Source organism: Dermacentor silvarum, chromosome 2, assembly GCF_013339745.2.
Source record: "Dermacentor silvarum isolate Dsil-2018 chromosome 2, BIME_Dsil_1.4, whole genome shotgun sequence".
Lineage (NCBI taxonomy): Eukaryota > Metazoa > Arthropoda > Arachnida > Ixodida > Ixodidae > Dermacentor > Dermacentor silvarum.
The window spans coordinates 189,928,478-189,951,771 of NC_051155.1; the positions used below are offsets into that span (position 1 = coordinate 189,928,478).

Below are 23,294 nucleotides of genomic sequence, written 5' to 3' on the forward strand. Positions count from 1 at the left end.
TCGGCGTGAAAGAAGCTTGTTGAACAGCGGCACATATGCACACATTGCCACATACTTGGTGACCCAAGTTGGTCCGACGGTTGGTTTCCAAACTTGTTCCCTCACCGCAACGGCAGCTCGATGCGCTGCCCATTCGACCATGAACTAACCAGTGACCCAGGTAGGTGAGAAAGTATGGCTCAAGTTACGTGGGACACCCTACATACGGGGTTGTTGAAAAGGTTCGGCAAAAAAATTAGCGAGAGTCGCCGGCGGACTCGCCCCTACACGACTGACAAGATTTCGGAACTGCGAATGGGTTTTGAGTGCGGACTTGGACACACTTTGATGAGGAAGACGTACAACATGCTCTGATGATGCACGCCACCAACATAACCTTCTCGGCAGTTAGAAGTTACATTCTCCAAATTACGCTGTCGCATCCCGTAATTGAATTTCTATTTTACATAGAGCTGGTCTGACGATGTCCCCTCTGTGCCAAAATTGTAAGGAAATTGAAACAATAGACCACTACTTTTTATCATGCCGACGTTATTCAAACCAGAGAAAGATATTACTCGAAGCTCAACTCTGCAAAATTGGATTAAGATTAAATACACCAGTATTATTATCATTTGGGGCCTCTACCCTCGGCTATTGTAACAGAGACGTTTGTTGCGCAGTGTTTCAATTTTTAACAGAAACAAGACGATTACCCTGTTAATTATAGTAACTTTATTCTACCTATCAGATCAGTATTCATTTCACTGAAATTTGTTTCTCCAAATTCGTTAGTAACATTGTATTTTTTCTGACCTTGATAATAACCTCATTTTTCACCCTTCAGTTAGTCTGACTGCTCGTTGGCACACTACTCTAGTTATGCAAAATTTTCTTTGTTTTTGTTTTTGCCTTCTTTTATTTTGCGTATCTCATTGTCAAAAAGATCTTTTTTTTAGCTACATACTGCCGCCCGATTCTTGGCCTATCCCCCTCAGTGGGTGCTAGCCATGATAAAGGATCATCATCATCATCATCATCATCATCATCCTCAGTAGCAGCATCGTGATCGCTCCGCAAAAGACGACGCCGAAGTTAAGAAGGGCTAAGAGCGCTGCCCGACGTAACTGTTTAGCCACCCGTTCCGTGCCAGTATATCCGAAAGATCTACATCTACTCCTGTATCAATAAACCTCATTTCAACACAACAAATAACACTGGTTTGATTTTGTGCCAGGATTTTGCAAAAAGAAATCACATCGGAAGTGTCCCAAGCCTTTCGAAAAACATCACCAACGACAAGAGCTATGACCCCGAAAGACTCCTTCTTCACTAAGATTGCAAAAAATGCGACAAGTGCATGCGCTCGTGTGAAGACGATGGTCGTCGTTTCTTGCTTCTTCTTCATCGGCGTTTCTGGCATTGTGCAACTGCAATTTGTCCCTCCTGGACAGACTGTCAATCCGCAATCAAAGGTATTGAGGACATCGACAGGAAACGTGCGAGGGGAACGCGCAAAATCGTGGAATCTTGGTTATGGGTTTCTCCGTCACGATAGCGCCCAGCTGACACTGCTTCGTCTGTGGCGTGGTATTTAAGTTGTCAAGGATGAGACGGCGTTCCCCACCAACCTTTTCCATCACGCCGAGTTGCCTGTAATTTTTTCTGTTATTTTCAAGTAAGGAAACCCACTAAAAAAGGTTATTTGCCGCAGTGCGCGAGGTGAAGAAAAGTTCGCAGGAGCCGCTCGGCCACATTAAGTTGAGGAGCTTCCGAGTTTCTTCCAAAAATGGGAGAAAAAGTTGTACAATTGTATTGACCACGATAGAGATTATTTTGCAAATGGCTGCCCTTTTTCCTAAATGAAAGTTTCCCACAAGAAGACACTTTCATTTAGGAAAAAGAGCAGCCATTTGCAAAATAATCTCCGTCGTGGTGGTCAATACAATTGTCCAACCTTTTCTCCCATATATATATATATATATATATATATATATATATTGGAACAACTATTAGGGTACGTATCAAACCGGAAACTCACTTCTGGTTAACCTCCCTGCCTTTCCTCTCTTGCTTGCTCTCTCTATATTGCCGCGGGTATGTGCCAGTAGGGACAAGACAAGGTCGACGAAGCTCGGGTTTTTAGGTTAAGCGTGGAGACGAAGACGTTGTTGGTTTTATTGCGATAGCAATTATATGGACACTCAAAAGCAGATTTCTGCCGTCGGCGTCGCCGTCGCCGTCGCCGTCGCCGTGAGGTTCCGTATGACGTCATTTGGAGATGAAATCGTCGCCGCGCGCCGAACGCTGTATGTGCGAGTGAAAGGGCGCGAGGGGCGCGTCTTTCACGGGGAGTGAACGCACGGCGGAGAACAAACGCGCGTTCTGCGCCGTGCTCGCTTAAGGGCTGCAGAAGTAGGCGTCTCTTTTCTCCTTTACAATCACCATATATGTAGAGCAAACGCGCCTTCTTCGGACGCGCGAGAGGCCGTGGGGGAGGGGGGGGGGGGAATGGAGGCGACGTTTAGCTGCGGCACCAAGTGCCTATTTATATCAGAGGCTCCAGCAACAGTCACCAACGCCGCACGCATTTTGAGCTAACGCGGGCAAAACGCCGATGGCGTCGACAACAGTTCTGCGTGTTGTTGCTACCAAAGCCGCTCACCTTACTTCGTATGACATTGCTGTGTTGCTATCGCATTCATTGCTTCGCCCTTAGGGCGAAACTGTGACATTTTTTTTGGTGACGACTGATAAGGCGTCTTTGTTGGCGCTGCTCCGCGTCCTCGTCGATGCCACGTCGTTACAATATATATATATATATATATATATATATATATATATATATATATACAGGGTGTTTTAGCGAACACTTTCAAAAATTCTTAAAGGTTGCCTGTGGCAGATAGCACAATTTTCGTTCATGAGCTGGTCTACTCGCAGAGGCGCGGACATTACTTGCACAAGAAAATGAAATGCATAATTGAATAATTACCAATAATTCACTAATTAAGTTTTTAACTAATTACCTGATGGCCCATATTGCAATTTACAAATTGTAGCCGTGGAGTTCGCAAGGCGGATCCACTTGGAACGAATTCTCTGGATGACACCAGTTTCGAGATTAATTATCGAACTTTGCTGAGAAATGCATTGGCGTTCCAGTTAGTATCTTAACAAAACGTCGCTTTATGCATTCAAGCAGAAAATTAACTGGAACGCCAATGCATTTCTCCGGAAAGTTTGGGAATTATTATCTCCAAACTGGTGTCATCCTGAGAATTAATTCCAAGGGGAGTTCGCCTTGCGAACTCCCCGACTACAATTTGTAAATTGCAATATGGACCATCAGGTAATTAGTTAAAAACTTAATTAGTGAATTATTGTTAATGATTCGATTATGCTTTTCAATTTCTTGTGCAAGTAATGTCCGCCTCTTCGAGTAGACCAGCTCATTAACTAGAATTGGGCTATCTGCCACAGGCAACCATAAATAAATTTTGAAAGTGTTCGCTGAAACACCCTGTATATATATGAAAAGGGTGTTCATTTCTAAGTTTTAGAGGATTTTTTAAAAATCGCCTGCGGCAGGTAGCACATTTCTTATCGTTCAGCTGGGTTATTCGAAGAGGCAGACATTAGTAGCACGAGAAATCGCAACACATGTTCAAGTATTTAACAAAAATTCACTAATTAACTTCTTAGTTAATTACTTTACGACACATTGCAATTTAAGTATTGTAGCCGGTGAGCTTGTCAGGCGTATCCACTTGGAATTAATTTCCAGAATGACACCACCAGCCCCGCGAGTCAGTGGCACATATGCACTCTAGGATATTGGCCAAAAATCGGGTATAGCACTAATACGAAAGTAGAGTAACGTTCAACGCAAAAGAATTTAAACTGTCGCGCTGCTGAGCACGAGGTCGCGTGTTCGACTCCCAGCCGCATTTCGATCGAGGCGTAATGCAAAGACGCTCGTGTGCCGTGCTGGTGCGCACGGTAAAGAGCCGCAGGTGATCGAAAATATAAGCCTCGTTCACTACGGCTCGCTCTTAACCCTTTGTGCAGTTTCGGTATGCTAAACTCGGCAGTAACTTATGCGGCGCTTCCCGCCAGCAGCTGGGTCCGTTACAGGCAAATGCAACTACGTACTGTAAATATTGAGGCTTTAAGGAAGAGAGAAAATATTAAGCTGACGTAGACAAAATGCTAGACCGATAAATATCAATAGATTATACTTGATTAGCTCAAGCAGGCTAGGTGACTATTAAATTTGCCGCCAACGCGTTTCGAAAGGGATGTCGATAGATCATCTCCATCAACATCATCAAACTAAGGTTGGGGTGACACCAAGGTGGCTTTAAAAAAAAAAAAAAACCTGGCTTCGCGAGAAGATTAAATCTTGGATGTTGTGGTCTCGGTGTCTATTATGACAGCCACTGTCGAGTCCGAGTGCGCACGTCCCAAAAAAATTTAATTACCAAGACGACTGAAACCGAATTCGAGTACAGGTTGGTAAGAATCAAACGAAGAAAAAAAAATTGAGTATAGATTAACTCACTTGTAGAAATAAATCGTCGAACAGAGAAAAAGTTTACTGATATGAACTGCAGAGAGGTCGGCCTTAGGTACATTCCTCTAGCCAGCTACTCTACGCTGAAGGAAGGGGAAGAGGGAAAGAAAGAGGGAAAGAAAGAGGGAAGAAAGAGGCGAATGATGGGTGACGATGACGAGAGGAGGATGTAAAACATATAGCATGCGATATGGTCTACTCAAAGCCTACAGTCCAGGCTCGTACTTTTTAAAAAGTCAAGTAAGGCTTGGATGGCCTTAAAACTCGATTTAACGTCCGGCCAAGGGCCTGAAATAACGCCTTCCGACAACGGTGGGCTGTCGAGGCGCGTAAGGTGATTGCTCAACTTCTATCGCTCCTCCACGTTCTGAGGGCAGTCACACAACGTAGTAAACGTGCTTCGCCGTTACAGTTTTACAGCGAAGCTCTCTATGGCTAGGATCTGGAAAAAAATGTGTCCGAGATGTTGACAAAAAAAAAATCATGTGGGCCGATCCCGGTGATAGTGCAGAAAGGGTCCAAGCTCAATGGCACATACACCTGTAGGCTCGGGGACCTGTAACGCGCCCTTGAACTAACCTTGTCACAAGTGGGACCCAAAGAGACTCTCTTGACATAGCCATTACCCTAGCGACGTGATCAGTTGCCCCTTGGACTCGGTATGCCGGTCGTAAATGATGACACCGTCTCGGATTGTGCGGACGTTTGTGCCGTTAGGCTAGAAGATGGCACAGTAGTTGCTGCGGTATACATCGCTCCCGCAACCTCAAAGAGAGAGATCGAAGTCTTTCTGACTGACGTGTTCGGTTGGGTGTCTCTCGACAACAACGCATACATCGCCGTCGTGGGGGACTTTAACGTTGATAATCGGCAGACCCGACGGAAGGTGGATCTCAACGTTCATGTTGGAACGTTTCGGTTTCGGCTTAAAGTGTTGCAATGAAGTGGATGTGCCAACAACAACACGCGACAGATCGTGCATTGATCTCACATTTAGCAAGAATGTGTCTAGAACCGATGTGCAACCAATTTCAGTTTACCATAGCGACCATAAGGCAATCATCAATATGGTGACCAAGTGAATAGAATTAAAATAACAAGACAAAAGCAAACAACGAAGTTATGTGTTGTGTATTTTCAACCATTTAACATAACCACCAAATTAAAAAGATTAAATACAATTAAACCAAACTAACAGCTTCGCTGGTCTTCAATCTTCACATAGTGGAAGGGCTATGAATTATTTCTTCTTTCTCATTCTCGGTCCGCGTGCACCGACTCGTGCACTGGCCGCGAGAGGTTCCCATCGCGCGAACGCCGCAGCACGGCCGCAGAGCAGGTTCGGGTGATGTGAAGCCGCGATCGGACAGCGAAATTCAGTCGCGTCAAAATTCGAGATAGGCCGACGGAGAGTGCCTCCTGCGCCCGCGCTTCCAGCATGTCTAGCACAACAATAGGCGTCCACATCCGCAAGGCCAAGCCGACAGACTGCGACGCCCTCAAGAGACTGATGGTAAGTGCAAGGCGGCTCGCGGACGCATGTGCAGCGAAACCTATGTGGACCACGTCACCCAACTAGAAAATATAACCAGACTTCTTCACTGTCTGCTTCTGATCGGCATACACCGCGTCGCCGACTGAATAGAATCTTGACGGAAGGATTATATGTAGTAGCGTGCTTTCCACCCGCCGGGGTGGCTCAGTCAGCTAAGGCGTTGCGCTGCTGAGCACGAGGTCGCGGGATCGAATCCCGGCCGTGGCGGCCGCATTTCGATGGAGGCGAAATGCAAAAACGCCCGTGTGCTTGCGTTGTAGTGCACGCTAAAGAACCCCAGGTGGTCAAAATTAACCCGGAGCCCTCCACTACGGCGTGTCTCATAATCAGACCTGGTTTTGGCACGTAAAACCCCAGAAAGAAGTAGCGTGCTTTAAAGGCAATCCCATCTTCTTTGGAGCACTCGATCAGCGCTCGTTACTAATCGGCTGACACGAGCCCTAGAATTCACTGCACGGAATTCGTCAGACAGAGTATATAGTCACTCAAGGCTGTGCTGATGTTGTGTGTCCCTTCTTTGATAACTGTGTGTTAAGGACATGTAAGCACCGCTGCCGTTTAAACGGACTCTAAGCGAACTGGTGCAGCCCTTTCTGACGTCAATCGTGTTGCATCATTTTGAAGCGACGGATGTCTCGTGTCATATCGTCTGTACAAATTGTGTTTCTATGAGCCATTTTTTTTTCAGGCGCCCTTATCTGCGGATGTGACATGCACATAACCTATTTTGCGTGGATGACTGATATGCGACACACACAGTAGAAATGTTTACTTTAATTACGCAAAAACGGGACGGGATCAGGATATAGAGAACAGACAACGTTGACTGAAAAGTTCTTGTATTCCTGAAGACAGAGACCATACTATTGTCACACGAAAGGCAACGAGGACATTAATATCAAGTTTAAGCCACCAAGTACATATATCGACATAAAAAAGCTCATAAGGACGACAGATATGCGAGTTGCTGCCCAAGTGAAGTAAAACACTTGGACGTCGCTAATACGTTTTCCCGGCTAGAACGTTCACTTAAGACCCGCCCTCGTAATGCTGATAGCAATGTTCAGCATGTTATTCGTTTTACGACATCTACGTACTGTTCCTGTTATGCCGTGAAAATCATAGAGCTCGACAATTATTTTTGCATATAAAAATTTCGTGCAGAAGAAAGGCTACGTTTGTCTGGAAACCGCCACCACCCCTATGACCTGATAACAATTTCGCCCTCGACTATGCGATGTGTATTCTGCGTGTTTGCTAGTTTTGCACTAGGCAAAGCGCAAGCAACGCATTTTCATGGCGACGAAGGTGCGATTATCACGCGACTGTAGGGAAACAAATATAAACAAAAAGAAACGAACAAGAAATCATGACAACTTCAACAGCGACAAGGAGTTTGCCTAATGTATAACACACATCGCAGCTTTCAACAGCTGGAGTTAATCCACGTCGTGCTACGTCACTGTGCCATTACGTCACACGTCAATACATAAGTGGCTAATTCATTGACTAATTGATGACTACGTAACACGTTACTACTGTTTGCTGACTCATTGACAGACTGAATGATTGATTTTTGCACCTCGAATCTGCGCATTCGCTACAAGAAACGAAATGCCTGGATTATTTTTTACCACTTGAGGTTGCTTACCTTAAGTCGATAGCCCAACGCATGGACGTTTCTGTATCCCGCCTGTATATTTGAGTACGGGGAATCAAACACACGACCTCGTGCTTAGCAGAAAAGTGACCGTTGTGAGGTCAAAGTGACATGAAAGAGACAGGCGGGTGGGCATTCATCTGACGATAAGTTCACGCTGGCGATAGCGAGAAATGTTATTTTTATACACTTTTCAGAAAGGCGCTCAAGAATTCGACTTCAAGGACGATACAACCGCAATGGCAGGTGAGAACGGCCAACACTCCCTCGACTTTCGCCATAAAGAAAGGTAGCTTTATGTTTAGGCTACTGACTTGGTTAAATGCTAAAGCATGGTATATAGGACACCGCAGTACGCCCTCCTCGTTCTAAATCAATGCACAACTTCGCAGATCTCAAGGAAAATGCCTTTGGAGACTGGCCTCTGGTGAATATCCTGGTGGCTGAGGACAGTAGCGGAGGTAAGCCCACAGTTGCTGTCGATTCCGGGGTGTACCATCGCCATAAATTGAATCGCGAACTCGGAAAGTTATGACAGACCTTCGGAAAGCATGCATGAAACTTTAACCAGTTCTTACGTGTCCTTGAATGCGATTTGAGTTCGCCACTAGACGCGATGTACCAGAACACCTCGTCCGTGGGAGTAATAGTGGAAACGACGTTTATTAGTCCCAACGGAACTAAGGACATTGTACGGGTCATGGTGGGTCCGTATAAGGTCCTTAATGCCGTTTCTGGGCACCAGCATGCACATCCCATACCGTTTATAAACTACCCATGTTTTAATGTGAATGTTTTAAGCTTCCTCACTGGTCTAAAGACACAGAGACTAAGAAATGGCCGTATACCAGCCATGGAACAAGTTCCTCCACACTGCCCTTTGACGTTTGCACGCAGGCATCGGCGTGCCGTGCCCTCCGCTGTGCGCCAGCCTGATGCCGTCACCCCCGCTGATTGGCTGCGCGCTGTACAGCCTCGTCTTCAGCACCTGGGGCGGCCGCAGCATGGTCCTGGATGGCTTGCACGTGGCTCCCGCATACCGAGGAAAGGGTGTCGGCTCGGCACTCCTCAGGGCTGTCTTCAAGGTCAGCCTATTGCCATAATTATTCATGGTCTTCAATGTAAATGTACTGCGATCGTAATGGTAAGGCTTAGCTTTTTGGATGAGCACGATATACTGCTTTCAACGTAAACGTACCTGAAGCGGACCTGACAAGATTACCTTAACAATCGCACTGGACAAGACTGTCTTCAGCGTGTAAGCGTGCCTCCACCCAACAAGAAATGGTTTATCTCAGCGTTAGAGCACTATACATCGATTGAAGGCCTGGATATGGCTCTGTATACAAGTTTGCCTTGAGTAAACGTGTTACTTCCAGATATGCCTTCAGCGTAATTGTGCCTTGAGCGTGCATGTGAAAATGTCCTATTCAAGGGAAGCCTACCTCGATTGTACATATGTGGGAAAATAGTCATTCGAGCCGCTTCGCTCCGGGAGTGTATTCCAAGCGTGGGGGCAGGATCCAGGGCGCATTTCACCTACACAAGCCTTCTTGTTTTTGTGAAACCAAGGCTTAATTTGCTATATTGTAGGTTTGTCGGGCCTCGTGTATGTGGGGGCATGCAGTGCCCCCCTCGCCCTCTTTTCTCCGATAGAATGAAACCTGTGGAGACAGTGGCCTATCCGTTTCCGGAGCCCCCTGAGCTGATGTCGTCGTCGTCTTCCGCTTGTGCAGGAAGCGGCTCAGAACAAGTGCAACGAGCTCACCTGTCACGCGCTGACCAAGAGCGACGCCTTCATCAACCTGATGCGGAGGCACGGCGGCATGGACCAGGAGCGGGAGAAAGGGTGGCACCTCTTCGAGATGGACAAGCGCGCCATCACTATGCTCACCCTGGAGCAGCCGTGGACGCCGCTCAACACCGCCGCCAGCACGAGCAAGTCGTGACCGAAGAAGCTGCAGCATCGACCGGCCCCTTGTTCTCCGATTCGTATTCGATGTCGAAATTTCAAAACAGCACGAGCGCGGCTTGGAAAAGTCGGAACGAAGTCAAACAAAAATGTTCGCACGCATGCCATATTGCCAACATACAACCGAGACGGTTTATTTCAAATGACGATGCAAGGATATTACTGATATTTGTAAACAAATAAACGGGTGATGATGTCACAAATAACAAATTCTAGAGCTAGTGCTGGTAGATTATTTTATACACCTTTTGTAGCCGCAGGCTGCCATATTTGTTTAATTTCATAAGAAAAAATACCACAATGCATTTTTGCTTGCGACCAGCGACATAAGTCCTTCCACAGCGAATAACCGGTCATTATTTAAGGGAACACTTAAGGAAAATGTGAAGTCTAGTTAGATTGAAAGCTTAGGCTTTTGTAATAACAAATTTGTCATTCGTAGCGGGAACAGAGCTTTTGTAAGCGAGAAAATGACGAAAATGGGAAATCTTAGTGGCGCCACCTGTTGTGGACTATATGGTACCTGTCCTGTGATGTCAGCACTGGCTGATTTAGAGAGCCGAAGAGAGCGCCATACAGAGCGGTCACGTGGAGTTTACGTGTAGTCGTCCGGTTCCGTGGAGATTACGTGAACGCGGCTAGTTGAGCGCGGCTGGTCGAAAGCTCCAGCGGGACCTTCGGCGGAAATTTTCTACGCACGTTGACGCTGCTGTGCCCGCAACGCCTCCTCCTCGGCTTGCCGTTATCACATGCGTTCGATATCTCGAGTTAGCTCGGCGTCGTGGTTAGCAACATATCCGCCCGCGATTGGCGCTTGCGTTCCACTAGAAACACAAGCATGTAACCAATCATTGAGAAACGCTTCAATACAGCGTCGGGATTAACCCACTGCTAAACACCAGGGCCGTACGTTTCAGCTTCGCTGGTTAACCATCTGTACGGAGTGCTTGGGCGGTGTTTTTTTTTTTTTCTCCTCGCGCTCTCTTCGCTCTCGCCGTCTTCATCCCCCGCTGCGCTCCGCGTTCGCTCCTTCATGCTTCGCTATGCTTGTTCACTTCGGTTACGCCGAGGGACGCCGACACTCAACGCAGGAACGGGCGCCTAAGAGTTGCGCTCTAAAAGTTGTAGAGACCCTCGTCTATACATTTTATAGGCTGAAGTGACCCTCCAATGTATTGATAAAATTGAGTGACCAAATCCGGCAAGTGGGGATGGTGTTCCAGCGCAGTGATGAAATGGCGTGCAAAAAACTCACGCACGATCAATGCAGAGTGCGCAGGGGCAGTATCGTCGTGCAGAAACGAGCGCCCCTCTTTCAACAAACTTGGTCGCACGCGGCGCACACGATCTTCCAGACAACGGGCCAGTGACACGTACCCAGTGTGCGCCCCCCCCCCCCCCCCTGCAAGTAGCCATTGGAGACGGGGTCGACTGCAGTGCCGGATTAAGAAATCTCGGGGCTCGGGGCTAACTGCACCCTTGGGGCCCTAATGACGACGACGATGATGATGATGATGACGACTGGTTTAAGACGCCTGAATTTTTCGAAGCCCATATGTTACGTTCACTGATTAGTGATCAAAACTACAGCATCTTTATGGGTTCGGGAAACTAATTTCTTGGCGTGATTTCTAGTATTATTTAACGGTTACTATATGACGTACACGTCGGTATACTTAAAGCGTCAGAACATCAGAAATTCACCATTCGTCGAAGTGCCGCATCGGCACGCAGCACGGACCAAAAAACAGAAAAGCTTATTCGTCAAAACAATAAACATTTTATTAGGCATTCAATCTTCAAGTTATAATCGCGTAACATTCAACAAAACGTATGTACAATTGCAGTATTTGAACATTGAAACAGCCATACGAATCATGTACAATGGCTTCACTTTTTAATAAATACTCACATTCAATACGGCGAGGAAAAGCAATCACGTCGGACTCAAACTTCATAACTCGTTACAAAATAGGAACAAAGAACGACTTCCTTCACGCTGTTCATTGACCAAAAACAAGCAAGTGAGAGAAACTACCACTAAGCTAAAGCACGAACAAATATAACATTTAAAACGGCATCTTGCAGCTTTTCAACCTCGCATGTTTACATATGGCTTCATCAAAAGAAAAATCTCTCAACAGGTCCCTTTCGATCGACATGATGGCTAAGGAGTTCAACTTCCTCTCGCCGAGAGTGGAGCACAAGCAGTTTTTAATTAACGACAGTTTTGAAAAGGAGCGCTCAGTGTCGCAGTTTGTTACAGGAATAGTTAGGTATAACCTAAGAGCAATGGAGACATTTGGAAAAACGCATACAATATATCTTTTTGCTCTAACATTTTGAGCAGACCACTCGCGCTTCTGTCATGGAAACTGGAACTCTCCAGGTACTGAAAGAACTGGACTACTTCAGCGGAAGAAGTCGAGTCAAGATTGCCCTTGTACGCTTCCACTAATCCACCAGCTTGATTGACCAAGTCGTCATCGCAATGAACTTCCCGGAGAAGCGCTATGCACTGAAATTTCTGACAGAGGCTGGTGTACGCAGATATCCATAATCCGAGCCCGTAACGCTGTGCTTAAGTTGTCAATAATTACATTGAACGTCCCTATTTCGAACTTTCTGCTGCCACATGTCCTGTTCTGCTACAAGCTTCGTTGAAGTGGATCGAATGCGTTCACACTAATAGCTCTTATCTACGCTAAGTGCCTTTGCCCTTACCTCAAAACTTGGATTATGGTCGCAGAGATATCACGAACCCGTCTAAGAATTCTGCAAGTCCACAGCCGTTGACAGGTCTAGACCAGGTTTCTGGAGTGCAACATTCGCCTTGTCGAACCGCTCCAAAATTTGAAGCCACAACGTTGCCATGAATGCCGTTTCCAGCTTGGACAGCTTCTTTAGAAGAGACCGTTCTTCAATGCGAGTGTCGCAAGTTTCTGCCTCCTCATGCGAACGCACCGAAACGAAAGCGACGGCTGTCAAGAAGTTGCCCCGGCCGTCGGTTTTCGATGACAACGTGGGCAGCAAGCACGCTCCAGTAACTTTTTTAATTTTTCAAGTGGTCGAGTGGGACCCCTGAAAGTTGGGGGCCAGGGGCTGCAGCCCCCATAGCCCCCACCTTAATCCGGCACTGGGTCGACTTCAAGTAAAGCTACCGTATAAAGCCGCCTCTGCGATGTAACAGTGACTCGACGACGCTATGAAGCACCTCCACCAGCGATCATGTGTCTGTGCCATTACGGTACATGATAGACAAGTCACAAGAATCTATCGTCAGTGATGCCAATTGTTTATTGAGCAAGCTTAGCTCCAATGTTAATCGAACAGATAGCGCATCGCAGAAATGGTCTGTTAAAAGGCTTTATCGTATACACTATGCTCCATTTCGACCATTATCAAGCCCGTCCACGAGGTTTTCTCGAAACGTTGCGACTAACTACCGGTACTCATAATCGCAACGGTTCGATAAAACGCCAAGCATATAGCCGCGAACGAACAAGTGGATATATCACTGCGAATGCGCATTGCGCAGACCGAGCAAACGCATCGCTCGTGTCGGCCATGATTCCGCATTTTTAATGCAGCTGTCTCGCGACACTTTTGCAAGTTGGGCGCATTTGCAAACCTATCTTTTAGTCACGTGACCTTCGTCACCTATATTTATTTAGCCCGTGCGCAAACAGGCACCACATCCTCAACGCGCACCACGGGGAGCTTCAGGAAAGCATCGGTACCTAATTCACAGACGTACGCCGTTTCCTTCGCGGGGTCCAAGTTACTATGGGCATTGAAAAATGGCACCGTTACTATATTCGCCTGGGCCGAACGACTGTCCGTCAATCTTTATCGCTTCCTCGACAATGTAAACCTCAGCCAGGAGTTGCAGTCGCGGTACGAGCAGCTTCTCCTGCGGTCCAACTTGAATTGTCGCGGCCTTCGTTATATTCCCGCGCAATGTCCTGTTTGCTTCGTGCTGGCGCGACCAAAAAGTCGTTTACACTGGCGCTGCATCGGTGCCTGAGCGGCCGGTTAGACGCAACGCGATTTCTTCGATGCAGCGCACCAAACAAGCCTTGCCCATTCGATTCCCGACGAGATTTCAATGAGCAGCGTATTTCGCAACACCAGGGTCTGCGTCGGCGGACGGACTCGACCGGTCTGCTTGTAAACGCGCCAGCAAAAGAAAAGTTTCTACATACTTCGTGCGCAGCTGCAGGGGACCGCGAGGACACGCCTCGTTTGTGGAGGACGACCCAGACCCTACACGACTCGACGAAGACTTGCGCCAAGGTCGCCCTACCTCCGACAGGGCCGGCGCGATGCATGTCCGCTCAGTCGGACGGCGCGCCGCCGACGAGCTCCGCCTCTCCGACGCTGGAGCCTCACCTGTACGTCTCGTCCAACACGTTCCAGAAGCGCGACAATCTGCTCGTCCTCGATCTGCTCAACACGGCGTTCCGGCGCGCGCCCAGTGAAGACCAGCAGTTCCTGGACGTCGGCTGCGCCGTGGGCGACTTCACGCGCGACGTGCTGCTGCCTCGCAGCTCTCCTTGCTGGCGCATCGTGGGCACCGACGTGTCGAGCGCGATGATCGCTTACGCGGAGCGCTACTTCGCGCATCCGCGCGTCACGTACGACGTGCTGGACGTTTCCCGCGACGTGTCTCCGTTCGTGGAGCAGTACGGCCGCTTCCACCGCGTCTACTCCTTCTTCTGCCTACACTGGATCCGCGACCAGGTGGGCGCTCTGCGCAACGTCCGCAACCTGATGGCGCCCGAGGGCGAGTGCCTGCTCCAGTTCTGCGCGCGCACGCCCGTCTACACGCTGTGGAGGGACTTTGCCCACATGGACCGTTGGAGGAGTCTCATATCGGTGAGCGCACGTTTTTTGACGGACGGCTCGGAATTGTTGCCAGGAATTAGACCAAAACTGTACTCTTGTGCCCGAGGACACTGACGATAGGCATTTGGCGTAGGCGACGCGCCTGCACTATATACTTTTCATTCGCGAGTTCGCAGGCCATTCGTAGCGCGAACAGAGCTTACTGTTGGGTCATGTGGTGCGCTCATTCTGCAGCACTTCTGACTCTCTGAAACTGTGGACAGTTGGCGCGACAGTGTGATCACGTTGCAATTATAGCTTTGGAATGCCACTATAGTGCAGCATTTTTATGCGCCTATAGCAGCAATGTCATTGTCCTATTGAGCACGATGCCATTGTCTGAACTTGGCCGCAGCATCAGCATGAAAATATAGTGGTACTTATTTTGAGTGCCTGTTAACCTCGGTTTATAGATTACTGCGGTTAATCGATATAATTTCTAATACGCGCAGTTATCGCAACTTCAAGCAAAAGCTAGTTTCCTGACAATTTATGCACGTCGCATACTGTGAACGTCTGTTACCCTCGTTTCCAGAACATTGAAGACTTCATACCGCCTAGCCAAGACGCAGATGACCGGTTGTCCTATCTGGAAAACATTCTGGCCGCATCCGCACTGAAGCCACACACCTGCGAAGTACTCCGGAATGTGTGGACGTTCCCTAGTGAACAGCACCTTGCGGGTATGTATATTTATTCTACCAAATACCGCCAACCCAGTCATGCTTATAGCACATAGTTTTGCTAAAAGTCCGGAAGGGCAAGCATAACTGCAGCTCCTTTATACTGAAAACTTGGTACAGTACTTCCTTTCGACGTACTACGTGCTCACATGCAATCACTCGCGTCTTGGGATTAACGCAAGGTTCGGCGAAATGCAAGACGCTTCTACACCGAACAAGTTCGGCAATTTCGCAAAGTTCGGGAATTAATATCTCGAAACTGGTGTCACCCTGAGAATTCGTTCCAAGTAGACCCGCCTTGCTAACTCCACGGCTAGAATTTGTAAATTGCAATACGGGCCATAATTAAGGTAATTATTTAAAAACTTAATTAGTGATTCTTGTTAATTACCCGATATGCATTTTAATTTTTTTGCAAGTAATGCCCGCCTCTTACTAGAATTGTTCTATCTGCCACAGGCAACCTTTAAAGAAGTCGCAGGCCTGCGCGGCACACGCAGCACAGTCACAGGGTAAGCTGGTGGGGCGGCTCAAGAGTAGCTCCAATTTGGGCACCACACACAACAGGGTCTTCGCGGCAGCCTGTTCGCCTCGTCTTGACGAGAACGATCTGAACTGTCCGCCCGGCGTCGACGGCGAGCTGCGGCTTGTAATGCTCCCTACACAGCAGCTGCTGAGCCCGATCAAGCCTTACAACTACAACTTACATGTCGGGGGCGCCACGTTTGCAGGCACCTTAACTAGATGGCGCCACAACACTGGCGGAGGCTCGGTAGCGCGTTGATTGCGCGCCTCGTCTGAATCGCATATTGTCGTTTGCGCCTGCGGACGCTGCATTTGCAGGCATCTTACCTAGATGGCGCCACCATACTGGCGGAGGCTCGAGTCGTCTCACCCTGCGTTTGCCTTAGGTTTTCCGTGGCCCGATAGCAAAGGCTTGCGTGACTCAGTGATAGAGTATCCGGCTTCCACGCAGCTGGCGCAGGTTCGATCCCAGCGGGAATCGGGTATTCGCGTTTCCGGCGATAGCAGTTACGCGGCGGACGCCGGCGGCGGCATCATCGCGACCCGGAACGGCTATTGGAATGAGCCCATAACAGCTTACGCTGTAAAATTTTCGAAAGTGTTCGCTGAAACACCGTGTTTCGGATGCGCTCGCGGCGTCTCTGACCTATCAGTCACCTGCGGTGGTATGGGCACTGTGCACATGTACTGCAGCTCTCCAAGTTTTTCAAATCTGACGGGAGCGCCGACCGGCACAACGGCCAGGGCACAGTGGCTCTATCGCAGGAACTACGTCGCGCTGGATGATAGTCTGGCCGACGACCTGCCGCGGTAGCGCTGCGCTGCTGAACTCGAAGGTTTGCAGCGGCGGCATTCCGATGGAGGCGCAAGGCAAGAACGTTCGTTTACCATGCATTGAGTGCACGTTAAAGAACCCCAGGTGATCAAAATTTACCCGGATACTGCAACTACGGCGTGCCTCACAATCGGACCGTGCTTTTGGCACGTAAAACCCCAGAATTTAATATTTGTTTGGTCTTGCCGACAGATGCTCGCACGAGAGGATGTGTCGCGAGAACAGTAAACATAAGCGTCCTTCGCTCGGCCGAATATTGAGGGCACGTACACGCACAGTATCTAGTATATATTGACTCGGGAGTGTGACTGAAGCTACTCAGGGTGCCGTACCCGCCCAATCTTATGAAGGTATCGCCGAATGCACAACACAATGAACCGTAACCAATGCAGTAGCGCTTCCTGGCGTCTCCGCAGCCGAAGTAGAAGCCGGAATCGCAAACCAACGTCAACTCCATGGAGTCGCTCTTGCCGATGATCCGAGGTCGTGGAACATTAAAATACGCGCAGCTGAGCGCGTGTCTGACTTAGTATTTCGGCTGTCTGTGCAGGTATGAATTCCTTGAAAAATGCATCCAATTTACGAATTTGTCCTAAATTACTATTTAGGCAGTCGCGCAGATCTGCATTCCTCGAAAAGATGCATCCTGGATGATAGTCAGCATCATCCATTAAGCTATACTAGCGGGTCCAGAAAAAAATGGCGATGCGGCCACTTACTCGAGGCGTGATTACATTGAACTACGCACGACCCCCTGCGGCAGCCTAGTGGACATGGCTTTGCGCTTCTGAGCACGAGGTCAAAATTTCAATCCCGGCCGCGGCATCTAAGTTTCAATGAGTGCGACATTCAGAAACGCTCGTACTTGTATTTAGGTGCATTATCCGGAGTCCCCCACTAGAGTCCCTCCCCCCTTACAAAGTCCCCCACGGAGTCCCCCGCTATCGCATAACGGTTTGTAAAAACCCCAATAGGTTAACTTTGTAAATTATGCATGCAGTGATGGAAGCGACATTTTATTTTTTGGAGCAGAAAACATGCTTGTTTGGAGCAGCTATTGGTGTTCTCGGAGCAGATGGCAAAATATGCCATACGACTCCTAGAGTTAAAAGCATCACCAAAGCGTCTCATAAATATTAATATTTATTACGAAACATTGCACATACACTAATCAAAGCAAATTGCAAGAAACAATTATGAAGATGGATGGTTATCGAACATGCAGTAAAATGAGCTATATATTTAAAATACCAGTACTCGTGGCAGAAATGAAATCAAACTGGTAAAGCTACGCAGCACATTATAAAAGTAATCGGTTACATATCGCAGTTGCCACAGCAGCAGTTCGTAATCAGTATGAGATCGAATTTCCCAGTGCCGTTTCGGAGCAGATTTGGAGCAGTTACTAACAAAAATGAGTTTGGAGCAGCATGTAGCAGCATTTCCATCACTGCGCACGTCACGCCCCGTCAGCAGACTGAGTCTGACTTAGTCAGTCGCGTCGATCTGCCGTTACAAGCAGTACGATGAAATAGTTGGGTCGTCCACTCCCCTGTAGAGCGCCTCTAAAAATGCCACTAACAGCAAATCATTTTAGCCTCATAAATCATTCTGCCAGAACTCTACACTCGTGAATCTTGTGGTAATGGCTTGATTCTAGGAAATAAAATGAACGTCAATGTTTTTTTTTTATTTTGCACCGAAACCCCAGCACCTGTACCTCCTGCGACGTCACAGTTGTTTTTTTGTTTTTTTCTTCCGCATTTGAGCCGTGGTAGCTCAGTAAGAGTTCTTGAAACTTTCTAAGTTCATTCTTCGAATTCTTCAGAATTGCAATGCAGTACATCTTTACCAATAAAAAAAAAAAATTAACTGAGCCTGAACAGACGCAGTCAAAATCCATGACGTTACAGCGAGCTGGTGCTGGTCTTTCATTTTTGTCTACTTTGGCTTGTAAAACCTCGCCGCGGTAGCAGTGGCTAATTTCAGCATTGTAGGACGGTAATTTACTAATGCAGCTCAAATAGTTCTATTTAGTGCGCCTTTAAGGATGACGCAGCATTCCCGACAGGCACAGTGGACAGCACAGCACAGTGTGTTAAATAACAGAAGCGTACTCAAGATGACTACTGTTGACTTTACTCCAGTGTATAAAAATATGTTAGTGCAGTGCTCCCTACGATGGTACTCCTTTAACATTCGCTGATCGTCTCGTTTGTATGCAGGTTCCATTTCGGCCGTCCTGCCTGTGGCAGACGGTGTACCTGACCACGAGAAGCAGGAGCTGACTAAGGCTATGTCGGCTGAGATGCTGCGCCGCTGCCACAAGGGTCCAGCTGGGTTCAGTGCAGAGTTCGACGTATACGTCGTACACGCCTCTCGATCCACCGTTTGCCATCCCACAAACTGATTGACAGTGCAAGGCTGCTTGAGTTCGCAAGAGTGCGCCTTTGCACACCCTTGATCGCATCACTAGGGCACATCTTTGTTTGCTGAGCACCAATTAGTGTTGGTGTACGACAGGTTAAATATGCACACGTGGACCATTGTATTTAAATGACGTGCTTCACCTGTTGGTTCATGACAGTATACCATCGAGCCAGTTGTTCAGGGATGAATCCATGACATTCTCTGAAGCTCCCCTTTTATCCCAGCTATTCTGACCAAGCACATATTTGTGTGGCCTCTCAAATATCCCCTTTCGTCGGGGAATTAGTCCTGGCCTTGCCATTTCATTAAACAAGATGGGTGTCATGACGCATGCATTCGGGAGTGTCGAATGCCAGAGTTGTCGCATACCACAGACTGTGACTGTGATGTGCTACGGTGAATATGTTTACTTCCATATGGACCAGGCATGTGCTTATTCACTATAGCCAGACGCATTTACTTTCTCTGCCTATCTAGTGCAAATAAAGAAAGCAAAACCAGGGTCATCTGGCACTGTGATCTTTGGGTTGCTGTCTCTCAGTGCAAAATTGGTGTCGCAACACTTTGCCAAGAATCTAGCAAATTCAGTCAACATTTTATACTTTTTTGAGGAATTTTAGAGAACTACAGAAATCCTTCTCATCAGTGCTCATGCAATATTGTAGGTGTTTTTTAGCTTGAGACTATCGGCTACAAGAATTGTGTGCATAATTCAAGAGAATCAAGTTCTCTATGATGAATTTATTCAGACACGCACCTGTTTCAACAAAATGAGCATACCTAAGCACATAGCCGACTCGCATGTCTGCATGAGAGGAAAGCTGTCCATTGGCATAATTTGGCCTGTAACCTCTTCAGGCCAAATGAGTTTTCAAAATATTTAATGTAGACATTTCAAAGTTGTGAAATGAGCATGCCATCAGTATCGCAAAGAACATGCTTGTTTGGCTGCCCGAGAAGCAGAAAGTAAGCAAATCTGATGTAACCAATGCAGTACTATTCGTGAAAATTGGAAGTGAATTGCAAAGTAAATTTCTACCACACAAGCCTATATCTCGGCACAACTGCAGTTGGATGTGTCTGAGTGTTCATATCGTCAAAGCAACTATAATGTACAAAATCTGCACAGTCTTGATCCACTTATTCCCGACAGCACTGTCGAAGCTGAGAACAAGGCAATGTATGACTGCTTGCGAGTACTCCCTGCAATTCTATGGGAAGCCATATGCTGTGTGAAAATGATGTCCCCCCCCCCCCTCTAACAAACTGTCTCCAAAACAATAAATTGCAGCTTCTTTGTCCACACTGTGATAAGGAAGTCAGATAATCTTCTTTCCCAAGTGTATGCAAGCTAGTGTCTGCAATGGATAGACTGAGGAATACATGTACCTCAGAGCACTGCTAAAAATTGACAGCGGGAGATGCACTGCTGAGACTGCAGGTTGGGCAACAGTCGGGAAGTGTATCCACGTGCTTGAGCATTGGTACTGCATGTACTACAGTCCCCAACAAATGAAACTAAAACTGTGCACACTCCCTTTTGCACAATTTGAAGTTCAGATACTTTGCACAACGTGAGCATTTAATTCTTTCGTTACCACGCCTACAGAAATGAATCAATTTGATCGGCAGTTTTTCAGTGCGTTGCACATTTTCGTTGGAATTCTATTAGCAACATCATGCATAATCGTAAATGACTGTACTTTAGCTATTGCTCACATCTGACAATTTTTAGTAGATTAAGGAGTCTGGAAAACTAAAGCTTCAACTAGAAGTATCTTCAAAACTAGCCTCCAGTGCTCCAAGCATTTCTTCAATAAAGAGAAACTAAATTTGCACTTTGGTCATCAACTTGGCAACGAAATTTTTACATGCTAGCAGCAGCGAAGACACAGGAGCTGCTTTCGAGTTGTCAATTTTGCGATCCGACATATAGGCTGTATTAACGATGTCTCAAACGGTAGATGCTCATGAATGTGTGTTATTTTGATAATTGTATTCGAGTAATATCTTGCTTGAACAGAAAAGCTGACCAAACGCAATAATCGAGTATAAGGAGGCTCCTGCATGCTCCCCGACCTGACAACCATTGCTTTGCGAGAACAAAGTAAAAAACAAACTAGGTGCCTGTTGCAATGAGTAAAAACAAATGCTCCATGTACAATAGGAACTTGTTTTCTCGTTTGCAAAGTTACTGCTTTCCTGTATAGCGTGGGCATCACTATCGGTAGTATTGAAGTAAACAAATCTTCATATTAATTTTTTTTTACGTGATCTTACAAAATTTGGGAACCAGCTGCATATTATGTATACTTCGGATTATTTTTACTCGTAGTACTTACCGGGTGCGCGAGGTATTTGAGAACACAATCTTGGCTTCAGGCAGAGAAGAATATCTCCATCAAAATAGACATATTTTCACCAAACTTTGAGAAATACTCCTCTTACAGTTTATTTCCACAATGAATCCACCATCCGCAGCAATAACCGATTCAATTCGGCTTCGGAAATGGCTGCATGCACGAATCAGGTGGTCGTTAGAGATGTTGGCCATTGAGTCAGCAATGGCGGCCTTCAGCGAGTCTTTTGTATTATGTGGCTGTTTGTTGGCCTTTCTCTCAACGACGCTCGACATAATAGTCGAGCGGATTTAAATCTGGAGAACTAGGAGGCCACAAGTTGGGAGTGACGTGAGCATAGGAGTTGTCAGCCAGCCACTCCTGGGTGACGCAGGCGGTGTGGGCGGGAGCTGAATCTTGCTCAAAAACATAAGGTCTTCCTTTCAAAACAGTCTCTATCTAGGACTTTACAACAGTGACAAGCACCTCCACGTACGTGGCAGCATTAACACAGTCCTTCTGCAAAAAAGTGTGGCGGCATGACATCACCCTCGTTGCTGACGACGGCTAACATCCTCACAGAGGACGGCATTTTTTTGCGCATCACTGAAGGCACCTCATCAGCGCTTGCGCAAAGCAACCTGTCATTACGGTGGTTAACTTTTTGGTCTTGGTCAAAGTTCTTTTCATCTGAAAAAAAAAAAAAAAAAAACAGAGCATTCCAGGCTCCTCAGGTCTCTTCAGCTTGCTTAGCAAGCGCTTGGACCGTAGCAGATGATTCTCCCGAATTTTACCGGACATGAATTGCCCCCTCCTCATGACATAGGAATGGTACCTCAAGTCCTCGTGCACAGTGAGCCTGACAGTCGACTCTACGACGTAGAGTTCCTTTCCAATGACCCGCATTGACTTCCCTGGATCGTCACTCACGCTGACTCAAGGGGTTCTGACGACGTCCGAGTGCTTCTTCCATTTCGTCACAGATGCCACGTCACCGCCGGAACATATCAGTTCTGTCTGCACCTTCTAAACAAAAGACTTCACTACGTTCAGAAAGGTGGCAATTTCCAAGTCGCTGTGGTGTGCGGCCAGGGCGACGAGGACTACATGGCGTTTCATTTCCTGCGTCAACCTGTACGCTTCCATCTTTGAACAAACAGCGCAGTACGAATGATAAGGGGTCAACCAACAAGAAGCCGCACGCCTAGATAGATATGATGAACCTGCTGGTGTTTATGGCGATAAAGAATAGTGTTCTCAAATACCTCGCCCACCCGGTATACTAAAAATAGCAAATTATTAGTACATTCATTCGTGTTCCTTGAAGTGCTTCTTTAAAGTTTTACATAATTCAGAAAAATTGTCTATACATCTATTCGAAACACCAGTGATCAGGCTATACTTTTTTGTATCACAGTACATGTTGCGACTACTACATCTTGAAATGAAATGTTATGCGCCAAAAGCACCAAAAATGAGCACATTTCTAGCGGTAACAAGAGTTAAGTTTGAAATTCCCTTTCTCAATTCATCTTGCATCCAAACTGCCGTAATGATGTCATTTTGTGACACCAATAATTTTGTGGTCTTCTTTATGAAGTGCGTCCTTTTTCCAACAGGAGAAGTGCACCAATTTTGCCAGTTCATCCTAAACAAATCATGTTTCAATTTTTGCATGAAAGCAATTATATCTGTAACAGTTGACACTTAGCAAGCCTTGGACAACTGCTGCCAAAAAAATTATACTTGCAAATCCTTTTCAGGAATTCGAGTGCCGTGTTCCAGGCTCTTAGTGACTCCTTTTTAACAGTGAACAGAACACAAAGAACTCCAAGACAACCATAAAAAAAAAA

The 23,294-nt window shown here is 46.9% G+C and overlaps 2 protein-coding genes across 5 annotated transcripts in view; both read left to right on the forward strand.

Annotated features, from left to right (window-relative positions):
• LOC119442328 (thialysine N-epsilon-acetyltransferase-like) overlaps positions 1–10,434 on the forward strand; it is a 38,467-nt gene extending 28,033 nt beyond the window's left edge. For 3 of the 4 annotated variants that reach the window (XM_049662059.1, XM_049662061.1, XM_049662060.1), the window contains 4 exons: positions 7,968–8,016; positions 8,163–8,231; positions 8,668–8,855; positions 9,507–10,434. In XM_049662059.1, the coding sequence (XP_049518016.1) occupies positions 7,968–8,016; positions 8,163–8,231; positions 8,668–8,855; positions 9,507–9,719 (519 nt within the window). In that variant the 3' untranslated portion in view covers positions 9,720–10,434. The remainder of the gene's footprint in view (positions 1–7,967; positions 8,017–8,162; positions 8,232–8,667; positions 8,856–9,506) is intronic. The other variant, XM_049662058.1, reaches the window with a different exon arrangement.
• Positions 10,435–11,318: 884 nt separating this feature from the next.
• LOC119442330 (juvenile hormone acid O-methyltransferase) lies at positions 11,319–19,939 on the forward strand. The gene is made up of 3 exons (XM_037707172.2): positions 11,319–14,620; positions 15,165–15,312; positions 18,898–19,939. Exons 1-3 carry the CDS (start codon positions 13,529–13,531, stop codon positions 19,080–19,082), a joined length of 1,425 nt encoding a protein of 474 aa, XP_037563100.1. The 5' UTR covers positions 11,319–13,528; the 3' UTR covers positions 19,083–19,939.
• Positions 19,940–23,294: the final 3,355 nt, after the last annotated feature.

Bases quoted from the DNA above. Each gene is read 5' to 3' on its own strand.
- LOC119442330 (XM_037707172.2), top strand. From the start codon at position 13,529: ATGGGCATTGAAAAATGGCACCGTTACTATATTCGCCTGGGCCGAACG. The intron at 14,621-15,164 runs GTGAGCGCACGT...CCTCGTTTCCAG, and splicing joins GTTGGAGGAGTCTCATATCG to AACATTGAAGACTTCATACC. The intron at 15,313-18,897 runs GTATGTATATTT...GTTTGTATGCAG, and splicing joins TAGTGAACAGCACCTTGCGG to GTTCCATTTCGGCCGTCCTG.